We start from the raw sequence: 13,236 nt of genomic DNA on the forward strand, positions 1-13,236 counted from the left end.
TTGGGTGGGTAAAAAAAAGGGGTTGAAGTGTTTCTCCTACAGCGAGGAAGGAAACCAATTGAGATGGAGGTTAAGTGACGGCGAGGGACGGGGGGTTGGACTGGAATAATTAGGACCAAAGGCGCAGCATCTCCTGTTACCTGGCACTCGCTTTGACTTATGCGTCAACGTCACGCTCCAAGGACCTGGCGTGGTTCGTGGTCCACGCTCAAGGAGGAAAAGAGGAGGGGTGGGGAGAGGGAAGTAAATACATTCAAGATTCTGTGTTTTGGTTGTTGTAATAAGTGGCAGAGATGGAAGCTGAGGCAGACTTCGTGAGCCCCCCTGTGCTTCTGGGGCCAACTGGATAGGGAGCGGAGGGGTGGATTCTTACGGCTGATGGCGATAACGTGTTTTGCGTTCAGCCGCGACGGTCTCCTGAGGACCTCTTCACCACAATGTCTTAGGGTAATGATATTAAACGTACACCGATGCTTGTAAAAGTCGTAGGAGATGAAAATGTGACCACAGGAAGGTGCGGACGGAGTCCTAGCGAAGCCACTGCAACCCAAAGAAAGTGCAATACATTCATACCTCATGTGATGTAAATGAACGCAGATCAAATGTCCCTGATTATATCATCAAACAATAAAACATGCTCTCTCTTTTCAATGTCATTCATTTTGGGTTGCGTGCATCGACCAATCAGGGGAAATCGTCAAGCGGTGCAAAATGGTAGTTGTGGTGTTATCAAGCCAAAAAAAAAAAAATCCAGCGCCAGTGAATACAATATTCAGTTTGACGTTTTTTTTTGTTTTATTTTTATTGCATGTGTTAGTTTTCACCCGGAACTAGTTCCATTTCTTATTTATTTAGTGCTCAAATGTTATGTCTTGTTATAAGTGCTTAAGTGAGTCTTATACAGTGTCCATTATTCATGTTCTTTCTTTTGTATAATTTCCATTTACACCAGCGTAAAAATGATTTTGTCGTGAGACGTTCTGTGTACAGTACAGCACTATTTACTATTTATAATAAAGTATCTAAAAATGAGTTGGGAGTTGGTGTCGTTTATGGGATGCGAAGGGGGGTATTTCACAAACCTACTACATTTACATTTGACACATTTAAGGCCATTTAAACCATTTATCTCCCAGAAATGTATTACCAGCAGAGTGGAGAAGACATTTGGAAATATCAAAATTAAATGTACAGAAAGTATTTATTTCGTTCTTTCGTTCTTTCGTTCTTTCGTTCTTTCGTTCTTTCTGTCTTTCTGTATTTCTGTATTTCTCTCTCTCTTTCTTTCTGTCTTAGACATCATAGCATAGCGACAATAGCTATACTTTCTACAAAATGTGCACTTTCTTTCTTTCTTTCTCTCTTTCACATCATACCATATCTCGACAGTACTTACTCTGAGCCGTGCACCTCATGCACACTCCTGCAGCACTAAATCATAAATATATCCCCTTTTATAAACACTCCTTTTGGACAAATTCCTGCTCCCTGGGGGCTCCTTCACACCCCTTAATGACTAAAGCAGAGCTGTTGTAAATTATATAAGCACAGCGGCCCACAGACACACTGGGACATCGGTCACTGACATGACCGAACAGGGTTCAAAGGGGTTTTGGCTCTCGCTGCCGAACAGAAACGAAAACACTGTTCACCCAGTTGGCAGACTCCTCAAAAGGTTACATATATCAGCAGTGGATTTTTTTTTTATCGCTCCTCTGGAGGTTTAGGGATCAGGTATGCAGCTGTTCACGTCATTCACAGCATCTGTCGAAAATAGTGCAAGTACCCTAAATGTGTGTATTTTTTGTGTCATTTTGCGTTTTCAATAGTGTTTGTGTGATTGTATCTGTGTGTTATCACATTTGTTTGCTAGTCTAGGCTCAGTTTGTGTTTGTCCAACGTGATCAAATCAAAGTAAGATCACATTTCACTATTTTCTTTACTCTCAACAAACTTTTCTTTTTTTTAACAAGTGCTCAACTTGTAAGACACAATCAGTGAAAAAGCCAAAGGGGCTGCTTTAGAGCGGAGTGTCAGTCAAGCAGCAACACACTGGAGACAACTTAACCTCTGACCCCAGCACCCTTTGAAATGAGTAGACTACTTGACCGGAGCTGACAACAATCCAAGCGTCTCTGCCGCTTCCAAACCCCCGAATTGAAAGTGAAGGAAAAAAGCACAAAGAGGACAAGACAGGAAAAAAGAAAAAAGAATCAGATGGGGGGAAAAAGAGTTAAAAGGGAGGTTTGGAAAATACTTTGAGCCAGAACGTCCCAGCAGATCAAAATGACAAACAAGTCTGTACAAATGTTTCTCTAAAGGAGCTTATGATTTTCTGGCTGCATCCAATAGGGCTGAAAAGGAATGGGCTTTATCTCGGTGTTACCGCGTTATCAAGTCACTTCAAGAGTGAGTGGGTGACTCACAGCGTTCCTTTCCTAAAGTGGTGAGTGCCTGGCTCTGACACACTTTCCATCTGTAGTCCTTTCTCTGTTGGTCCCTGTTCTATCTAATTTCTTTTTTGATTCTGTGAAGATTTTCTTCTTCTTTCCATTTTGATATGAAACCCATGAACCGGACCCTCCTGCTTTCTCTACTTTCCAGATGTCAGCAGATTGTGGAGGACACCGACATCAACGGGCACCAAATCAACACGACTGTTTCCAACAGCACCGGTCCGGTGTCCTCCTTCTCCAGCTCCAGGGATTCGTATGACAATTCTTACTTCTACATCCTGTTTGTCATGATCTTCTACTCCGTTCTTGCTACGACCCTTTTAAAATGCTTGGGCAGCGACGAGGAGAAGAAGGACCTGTACGAGGAGTTCATAACTACTGGGCAGTCGTCATCGCAAGAATTCAACACAGACCCTATGGCCGAGAAGTTTGACTTTGAAGAGGAGAGCGGCCTGTGAGCCACGGGCTTTCTGAGGAGAAGGAGGGAGCGCATGAACGCATGGGGGGGATGTTTTGACAGTCACCAAGCCAGAAAAATGTCAGTGCGGCCTAGTCAAACTAGACCTGTTAGTGATTTCGCAAAAAAACCTGTAGTAAGTTCATTTTTCCCTTTTTCCCCCCACCTTTTCCATCTGACAATCAGAAACCTCACGCAAGCAAGGCTGGCCGGCCGGCAGGAGGAGGAGGCAGCTGCCTCTGATGATCTGAGAGACGGGTGGAAACATGAAGAACTGTGGGTCAATGGCAGGCCGGAATCTCCTCCTGTGAGGCCCAATCAGGATCAATAACACTGGGGCCTTCGACATGCACACACCACAGGGAGCCAGGGATACCTCAACAGACATGATGGTGCGGACAACATGGACACCATGTGTGTGTGTGAGTGTGTGTGTGTGTGTGTACTTGAACAGATATCTTTGTGAAGACCATCTTGAGCTGTGACCTTACAGCGTGAGGTCATCTTAGGAAAGTGACGACACTTTCTGACCCACTTTCACTCTTTGAGTGTCAATACTTGATTTTAGGGTTACAATTTGGTTTAGGTTAGGGTTCAGGCTAGGTAATGTGTTACCAGTGAGTTTCCTGATTAAGATAGAAGTAGGTTGTGAGTGTGTGTGTGTGTGTGTGTGTGTGTGTGTGTAGAGAGATAGATAGAGAGAGAGAGAGAGAGAGAGAGAGAGAGAGAGAGAGAGAGAGAGAGAGAGAGAGATAGAGAGAGAGAAAGAAGCTAGCAGAGTCAGTGTGTGTGTGTGTGTGTGTGTGTGTGTGTGTGTGTGTGTGTGTGTGTGTGTGTGTGTGTGTGAGAGAGAGAGAGAGAGATAGAGAGAGAGAGAGAGAGAGAGAGAGAGAAAGAGGGAGAGAGAAGCTGGCAGAGTCAGTGTGTGTGTGTGTGTGTGAGAGAGAGAGAGAGAGAGAGAGAGAGAGAGAGAGAGTGAGAGAGAGAGAATATTGACATTGTATTGTCCATCAATTCAGTTAACATACTGAACATATTAAATTAGGATTATATACTACCAATTTGCAATCATTTATATTAGACTTATACTATTATAATTATGTATATTTAATAAACTGTGTTGGGAACTGGATGTACTGGTGTGATTTCATGTCGTGCGATTTCCCTCTAAGGCACCAAGCAGCACTTTGAACAGTAGCTAAAGAACAAGCCTGCAGAATACAAACTTGCATGCACACAAACAACGATCCTGAATAAAACAAAAACGACGTCCCCACTCTCAAATTGGCTCTAATTGGATCGAAAGCTCCGTGCGATACAGCGACATTCCTTTGCCATTACATTGAAACTGATCTTTGGAGACGATCGGCTGCAGCAGGGACGCTTCAACCTCCCGGTGACCCCCTGCACGATCTAAGTTTACAAAGCTGTGGCGAAACGTGAACCCGGGACTCTCTCTCCCTCTCTCTCTGCAGAATCAACTTCAATTGCGCAGCGGGATCGTGCAGAGGAGCTTGCGGGGAACACACGCTTCTGATTTGCACCTGGCGTCGCTGCAGTGACCTCTGCGGTGGAAAGGGAGGACCTCGCAGATTAGCAGGTACACACGGTGGGATCCACCCCGCGGATCATCATGCAAGAGAGAAAGATTTTTGCTTTTTGGCATTAAAAAGGGGTTGTTTTTTGCGCAATGAAATCTGCGGGGGGTCAAAGGTGTGGACTCTAATTTGAACTATCCGCTCCTGGAGGTTATGCCGGTCCCTGAGGCCACGTGGACCTGTTTCCTCTTCTTCCCTCTTAATTAAATTTCTGTCTCATCCTCCTCCCTTGAAGTGCTGAGGTCACCACGTGTAGATCCTCTACCTAACAACACTGCATTCATCCATTCGGGTCAGTCTGCCCTCAAAACACTCAGCACATACTTCTGATTTGTATCCAAGGCCTGAAGTGGGAGCTGATCATTCATCAATTCAGTTTTTTTCACATGAGACAACATAAAGCAGCTTCATCAGAAATTGAGAGAGCAGCAACAAAAGAGCAACAACTTTGCACGTTTGTCTCTTGTTCATAGTTTGTCATCTCTTGTATTTAGTCTCTTGTTTATAGGCTTATTCTTTGTTCTATTATATTTTGAACTTTACTTTGTATTCTAGTACTTTATTGTTTATCATTTACTGAGGGAGTATGTACAGTTTTCAGTACATTTGAGGTTTATTGCATTCTATTTTGAGCTGTTGTTATTCTACTGCTGTAACTTAAATTTCCCAATTTGAAATCTATCTATCTATCTATCTATCTATCTATCTATCTAAGATAGATATATTCTTAGTTGTTACAAGTTTGAATGACTCAAAGTAATATTCTGTTTCATTTAGAAACAGCATAAAATACAGTTGAATTAAGAAATGTTTCTTTATGGATATTAAACATCCTTTTAAAAAAAAGTTAATAATAATGCATTAGATGTCATATAACATATCTCATATTCAAATGATTATCCTTTTCAATTATAATAATATGAGTTGCTTAGTACAATATTACATTTCAAAGTCTGTCTAAATGTAACACCACAAGGGAAACCAACAGACAGCCCGACCTGGTTGTATTTTCTTCTTCAGTCTTGCAGAAAGTGCTTTTGTTTTTATTTTAGGTTTATTAAATATAGTATTTTCACCTGCATTTCTTTATTTTTGTTCATGATGCAGGACCTCAAATGAACAATGAGTTCCAGAAAGATTTCCCAAGTTGTTTTCCTGCAGTCCTGTAGAGACGTTCTCGAATACTCGTTCTGCATCTTTTGCTAGACTGTGCATAAACAATTCTCTACATAAGAGAACGACACCTTAATAATGGATTGAATTTTTGTGAAACTTGATGATGTTTATTTGCAGATTTTTTGAACTTACAGTGGATAAAAACTTTAAAATCACATCTTCATGTTCACCATTCATTGTTGTTATATTTTTAAGACATGTGAAGAGAGCAGTGTGGCAATGTAAATGTGCACACGTTTAATATACGTCACTGAATTAGACCAATGTGTCACTGACTGTAATCTGTCCCTGAATCTGTTGATGAGTTTATGGATCTGGAATCAGGCCATTGGTTGGGAACTGTGGATGTGCTGCCATCTGCTGGTGAATATATGGTACTACTACAAACCAGATGTGTTTTGTTTGACTATTTATTGATGCTCCACATTCCTCGTTTTAACTTAAATTAAAACTTCCTTCTTGAAATATGACGACTTTATTCTCACACTATTATGACTTTATTTATATATATATATTTAATATTATTACTTTACTCTCATGATGTCAGATAATTGTTCCATTATCGTAATAATTATCAATATTAACTTATACCAAAATCTGTATATGATTTTTGACCATATAGCTCAGCTCATATTGTGTATGTAAGATATACATGGGCTCTTTTTTATGTGAATGAAAATATCTGTTGTTTAAATGTAATGCTCAAGTTTACTCAGTTCAACATGTTGTGCTTTATCGTTGGGCTGATTTGAATGGGACATGACAAACAATCAATCTGCAACAATTCTGACAATCTATTCACTTTTTAATGTCAGCAATTTTTCAAGAAATAAAAGGGCGTAATATTATGTCTTTAGTCTCAAAATCTCAGATTTATTTGCAAATAAGTGGCCCTCGTACAAAAAAGTTTTAATTAGGTGCAGGAGCTATAGTTAAACCAGTGTTCGGGCCATTGAGTATAAAAAAAGAAAAAAGAAATACGTTTCTTTCTTGCGGACATCTAGCCTGGTCCAGTGAGTAAGATTTAGGTGAAAGGGATTTTTTGGCAGAAAAACACTAGTGATGTTTTCACTCGTGTTTTTCATCTAAATTGTACAATTTGTTGTTTTTTTAGAAAGGCCCCTTTATATTCTCTACGGGGGCCACGTTGTTTTTACAGGCATCCAAACTGGACAAACTAGACACCTTTTGAGTTTTTATGAAAACTGACGACTGCCACTGGTTCTCTTTCATATTTGGAAGGGGTGCTCAGCTGCAACATGCAACTTCACTGCTAGATGTCACTAAATTCTACACCCTGAACCTTTAAGACTGTTGTTGAAATGGTAAAACTTGTTGTAAGTTTCATAAAGTTTACTTAATGAAAAAATATTAAAAAATCACATATAAAAATGAGTGAAACAGCGCCCCTCTCCGTTTCAATGGCTGGTTAATGTTAGAGAACGGGAGTGGTCAAGAAGGATATAGCACCCTCACGACAGTGGCGCCACCAGAGGCCAACAGGTGCAGTTTGTTTGTAATTAAGAAGAAACACGTGTTTACTCTTGAATCTGCTGCTGCGACACAGTGAACATAGTCAGGATGAACCTCGTGTTGAAGAATGTAAAGGTGTCGAGCTGCTGAAGGAAACACAGCTGATACTGAGCTCCATCACGGACTGGGCCCAGTGGAACCAGTGGAACCAGGTGAGTCACAACATCCTCTGGCTGTGTTTGGTTAATGTCACTCTGCTGCGTCATGTCTCTGTTCACATGACCTTATACCTTTTATATCACTGCTGAGGCTCAGCTGCTCGTTCACAGCGTGGAGGTTTGTCTGTGTTGTGCAGACTAAAGCTGTTGTGTTATTGTTGCTCTCCACACACACAGACACTCCCACAAGCACACACAGACAAATACAGACTCACACAAGCACAAACAGACCCACACAAGTACACACAGACTCACACAAGCACCAACCGTCTCACACAAGCACACACAGACAAATACAGACCCACACAAGCACACACAGACCCACACAAGCACACACAGACCCACACAAGTACACACAGACTCACACAAGCACCAACCGTCTCACACAAGCACACACAGACAAATACAGACCCACACAAGCACACACAGACTCACACAAGCACAAACCGTCCCACACAAGCACACACAGAAAAATACAGACCCACACAAGCACACACAGACCCACACAAGCACAAACAGTCGCACACAAGCACACACAGACAATCAACCATACGCAGGCGCACACAAACTCAGACACTCACACACTGACACGTATACACACACCTACAGACAGGCAGTCACACACCTACGCGCGCACACACGCACACCGACACACAGTCAGCAATACGTTTAGCATTTCCTCAGTTCAGTCACATGTGAAGAGTTTGTACATGAAGTCTGCTTTAGTTGTTGGTTAGAATTAATTACTTCGTTTTTGAGCTGTGCTTTGAAATGAGTCATCAACCTTTTTAGAAGTAATCTTCCAGACTCTGTTGACTGTTTTTCTATCTCAAGCACATAAATAAGTATGTAAGTCATGTGATATGGAAACTTTTTAATATGGACATGAATCTGCATATAGGTTTGAAGACTGAAATGCATAAGTCGTGTAGGTCAGATGTGCATTGGTTCTATTTGATGTGAATGAAACATCAGTTGTTTGAACGTCACGCTAAAGTTTCATCATTTTGATATTTTGCTTTGTTGTTAAGCTGAGATTATTAGAGACTAAATGAATATGCAGTAATTTTATTTGATCAATTAACTTCCCTGAGTAATAATTGAAAAATGACAAGACATATTCACCATTTTCTGACATTTTATTAACCAAAATAATCAGTCAAGAATATAATCAACAGATTGATTGATTTGTTTTCTTCCACCACAGTGAAACAGTTCTTCAAATGTGATTTAGTTAACTTGTCCCTCAGGTTGTTTTACTCTGCACCTTCTCAGGAGATGACCTGTTGACTCGAACCATCCCCACATTGTTTGACTTATTTTCACTGACCTCTGTGGTTTAAATGGGCCATAACCACCACTTGCAGTATAATTAACCTTTTACTTACTCCCGTCCTTTAAATACCACGTAAAAGAGCCTCTTCAGTTTAACAGCACCGCGTTCCTTTGGTTTTGGCTCATTTCCTAACGTCATGTAGTGCAGATAGTGCTGAATAGATATGTGAAACGTAGCCTCTGATCTTTAACAGTTGTGGAGCCCGTCTTCGTTGGACAGAAGCCACATTCATGCTTCCGTTTTCTCGGCATATGCTGTGTTAGGTGAGTTTGATGCTTTTGATGGCCACGGTGCAGTCATCACATTTCTGCTGCAGAAAGATCTGGGTCAGAAGCTGTGATTGAAGAAACAACAGTGTTTAAAATGCATATGTTTTATCTGTGATAGTAAAATATAATGATTCATATTAAAAGGTAGTTTGTACTTGCATTCGATACAGCCTCTGAAATCACATCTTCGTTTTCTTCACTATGTGATAAAACAGAAGCTCTTAGGTGAACAGTCACTGAAAAAGTACAAATGAAGATTTATTATCATGTAGACGTCTAACTATGTTAATAAAGAACAGAAGTCCATCACCGTTTCAATTCAGATACTCCCATTAGAACACTTGGATGTAGTACGCTGGGAAATGACGACAATTACGAAAAGTCTCCTGCAAAAATATCTACCAGCTACTTTTCCTTGTACAAGTTGGATAAAGAGAAGTTTACTCTGCGCTGAATTGCATTGCACATCTCCAATTGATTCGTCAACAGTGCGCACAAATATAAACAGCGATTCGATATCATCAGCTATCAAACAAGTTGATCACAGCCATCAACATTCATTTTGATCTGTACACAAATGACAATGAAATGAGGAAATACCCTCAGAAAAGTGACATTTTCTTTATATGCATAATATGAATTATACTTTCTTGTGGGCCCCCTTTCTCGTGGGGCACAGTCACTTTACTTTCACTGGCGCCGATGACGTACTCTTCTTACATCATTTTTACAGATTTGAAAATTCGCTGGTGGTCCCTCTTTTTCTGCTATGTAGCCAAGATGGCGACTGTTGAGGGTGAGAAGTTCTTTCTTGGTTCTTCTACTTTTTGACCACCATGAATGTGCCATGCACACTCCGACAGTGCACTGTACATTTCCATAATTGTCAGTGTGAATGCAATTATGCACTCAAAATGTGCCAGTATGGCAAATGAATACACCATGCGTTTCACTTACTGCACCTTTATGTGAGCTGCTGGTCATCTGGGAATCTGTGTTCATGGTGGACACATCAGATGTGCTTCCCTCTACTGGTGAAGATGTGACACTACTAGTTCCCAGAGTAGCACTGGTCTCTGACAGTTGTGTTCCTGCTGTGAGAACAAAGATACACAAAAGGTTAGTTTACACGTTAGAGGAACTGAGTCCCTGAGGATCATTGTTGCTGCAACCAATAAAAAGAAAAACAATCTATTGGTATTAGTTTTTATAGATCCATCATAATGACCAACCTGTTGCAGTAGAGGCTGTGGATCCTGAAGGTGTGAGTCCATATGCAGGTGTAGATGTACTGCTTGATGCCGCTGTGGTGACATTTGTCTGTGTAGACGTACTGCTGTTTGTTGTGTAGTGTGTTGTAGAAGCAGAGGTTGTAGATGAGGACGTGGTTCCCTCTACTGGTGAAGATGTGACACTACTAGTTCCCAGAGTAGCACTGGTCTCTGACAGTGTTGTTCCTGCTGTGAGAACAAAGACACACAAAAGGTTAGTTTACACGTTAAAGGAAATGAGTCCCTGAGGATCATTGTCGCTGCAACCAATAAAAAGAAAAACAATCTATTGGTATTATTTTTTATAGATCCATCATAATGACCAACCTGTTGCAGTAGAGGCTGTGGATCCTGAAGGTGTGAGTCCATATGCAGGTGTAGATGTACTGCTTGATGCCGCTGTGGTGACATTTGTCTGTGTAGACGTACTGCTGTTTGTTGTGTAGTGTGTTGTAGATGAGGACGTGCTGCCATCTACTGGTGTAGATATGCTACTGTTTGTTGTATTGGAGAGAGTGGATGCAGGCGTCAGGGTAGTGTTGCTGTTGGTTGTGTTGTGTGCAGTAGATGCTGTGGTTGTGCTCACATGTGCAGGTGTAGATGTTGTATCGGGTGAGGTGGCTGAAGATGTCGTTACAGAGGCTGATAAAGTGGTGCTGTTATCTGCTGGTGTGGGTGTGGTGGTGTTGCTGGTTTGGCTGGTTGCTGTGGCAGCAGACTCTACGGATGCTGAGGTGCTGCTCACATTCAGAGGTGCAGATGTTCTACTGCTGCTTGTTGTCGTGGGAGCAGCTGTTGTTGAAGAGACTATGGTTCTCAAGGTTGTGATGATATTGGCCGTCGTAGACGTAGTGGTGCTTGTTGATGTGCGGAATCTGCTCGGGGGTGCAGTGGCCGAAGCTGTAATCGAGAAGAAAGATCGACCCTTTCAAACCTACGGTGGCCGAGAGAGCTCAATGCACTGCAAATTAAGAAAACGCATGCAAATAGAAAAAACACGCGCAAATTACAAAAAACAACTTCATCAATTTGACGACACGTGCTGCAAAAAGTCACAACACATGCAAATACAGAAACGCGTCGCAAATTGCGAAAAAAGACTCCAGAATTGTTTCAAGGGCACCCAAAGAAGTGATGAACCTGACTGTAGTTCAATGCTTTCTGAAGTTCCATCACCACTGACAAGTAGCAGACTTCAATAACTCCACCAGGCATTGAACTACAGCCAGGTTCATCACATTTCCGGTGTCGTTTCTGAATTGTCATTGTCTCTATCATTTTATTGATCTTTATTTTGCTGCAGGACATCCAGGTTTTATCCTTTTTTTTCAATGAGTCTTGTAGCCATAATAAGATCTTTTAAAGTACTGAATTTGCTATTCATTGTATCAGTTATCATTGTTTTGTCGCCAAGGAGACCAAATCGTGGGTATAATGGTGGAGCTGAACATTGCCAATTCCCCAAATTTTTTACAATATTTCTCCCACCAAAATGCCTGAACCAAGGACAATTCCAGATCATGTGTCCAGCTCATTTGCACACTTTAAACATCGGTTGTTATCAGAAAGTCACATTTTTATGAAGTCCAGTAATTTATATAAAAAAAAAAAATCTTTGTTTCCCCCACATACTCCACACACATTATCTTCAAAATTAATTGTGAGCTCCTTCTGCCATAAAGTTTTATTATTTATTATTTTCCCTTTTTAAGTTTTTTTTCTTCACCATCACTTACATGTGCAGGTGGAGCGGTAGTCTGCACAGCAATCATTGAATACTGAGCAGAAATCGTCACAGAAACACCCCCTCCAACAGTTGCCGTTTTGACCAGAGCAGCACAGCACTGGTGGACCTGCACAGCCTGGAGCACACACACAACACAGCAGAGAAACTACAGGCTCAGTACTGCATGTAGTGGTGTGTTCTTTTAAGATCAGTAATCAACCTAACATGGAGGCAGAATATGTTGCATTGGAGAAGTGTAGGAACAGGAAAGGTCGTGTTGACGATATTACCCGTTATTGTACCTGCAGTGGTTGCCCCGGATTGTGCTAGAACATTAAAAGGGACAGTGACGTGTCATTTAATTTGAATTCAGAAAAAACATTCATTGTGAGCTTCCAGATAGTTACATCAACACTGTAGTTGGATAACACTAAATTCAGGTTCTTGATTTGATAGAACATTCATAAAAGGCAAGTACTTGTTTAGAGACACAATCTGTCACCAGTTTCTGTATGAACAATAATATAAAACCTTTATGCAATGACATCTCATGAAGCAGGTTATTGTTGTTATTCTTAGTATTACTTTATTATTAGTGTTAATGGGAGGAGTTTTCCCACTGAGGTCGGTACAATTAGCAGCGATAAGTGACACACAGCGACACATAATATAAAAACAGGTGGAGGCTGTTTAGTTGCTATCGCTCATAGACTGAGTCAGTGATTCAGCTAAATATAAAACTAAGAACCCAAGGACAATAACCTGGTTCAGTAGAGGCTTATTTTTTTAATTGAAAGTGGCACCACACTTGTGAGCATTGAATTATTTCTCATTATGCAATCCAATCCGTTTCTGAGTCATTTAGTATTTGAATTATTTAATAATTTTTAAGAAAAGGGGTCAAATAACCTTTAGCATTTATCTGAGAAATTTGAACCTGAATTTATTGAACTGTTGAGTGAAATAAATGTTTTACTCACCATCGGTGAGAGTTAACAACACCATCAGGTGGAAGAAGCAAAGTGTCAAGCAATCCATGACTGTGTGTGACGTTTCAGAGCAGGCAATGCTTATTTATACATCTGAAACCACACGCACACTCACTCACACACAATGATCCCATTATCTTACAGCAGAAAGAGGAAAAACTACCTGCTTTCAACATCATGATATCATGTTACAGAAGTTGTCTATCATTTTTGTAATGATTTGTTTCTCTAGTTCCACTGGTTCACACTGTCTGACTTGAGATATGC

The 13,236-nt window shown here is 40.9% G+C and overlaps 1 protein-coding gene across 1 annotated transcript; it reads right to left on the reverse strand.

The window, feature by feature from the left end:
- Positions 1-8,502: 8,502 nt before the first annotated feature.
- Positions 8,503-13,175, reverse strand: LOC118118017 (uncharacterized protein DDB_G0271670). The gene is made up of 8 exons (XM_035170780.2): positions 12,961-13,175; positions 12,271-12,306; positions 11,991-12,116; positions 10,582-11,154; positions 10,216-10,443; positions 9,946-10,077; positions 9,143-9,219; positions 8,503-9,048 (listed from the first exon to the last, which is right to left on the reverse strand). Exons 1-8 carry the CDS (start codon positions 13,016-13,018, stop codon positions 8,974-8,976), a joined length of 1,305 nt encoding a protein of 434 aa, XP_035026671.2. The 5' UTR covers positions 13,019-13,175; the 3' UTR covers positions 8,503-8,973.
- Between the last annotated feature and the right edge of the window lie 61 nt (positions 13,176-13,236).

Source organism: Hippoglossus stenolepis, chromosome 11 (assembly GCF_022539355.2).
Source record: "Hippoglossus stenolepis isolate QCI-W04-F060 chromosome 11, HSTE1.2, whole genome shotgun sequence".
In the NCBI taxonomy this organism is placed as follows: domain Eukaryota; kingdom Metazoa; phylum Chordata; class Actinopteri; order Pleuronectiformes; family Pleuronectidae; genus Hippoglossus; species Hippoglossus stenolepis.

What these genes read in the sequence shown, in the direction of transcription:
- LOC118118017 (XM_035170780.2), bottom strand. Translation starts at nt 13,018, where the DNA reads ATGGATTGCTTGACACTTTGCTTCTTCCACCTGATGGTGTTGTTAACT. An exon ending in GTTGTTAACTCTCACCGATG is followed by an intron (nt 12,307 to 12,960) that starts GTGAGTAAAACA and finishes TTAATGTTCTAG; the next exon opens with CACAATCCGGGGCAACCACT. An exon ending in CACAGCCTCTACTGCAACAG is followed by an intron (nt 10,078 to 10,215) that starts GTTGGTCATTAT and finishes TTGTTCTCACAG; the next exon opens with CAGGAACACAACTGTCAGAG.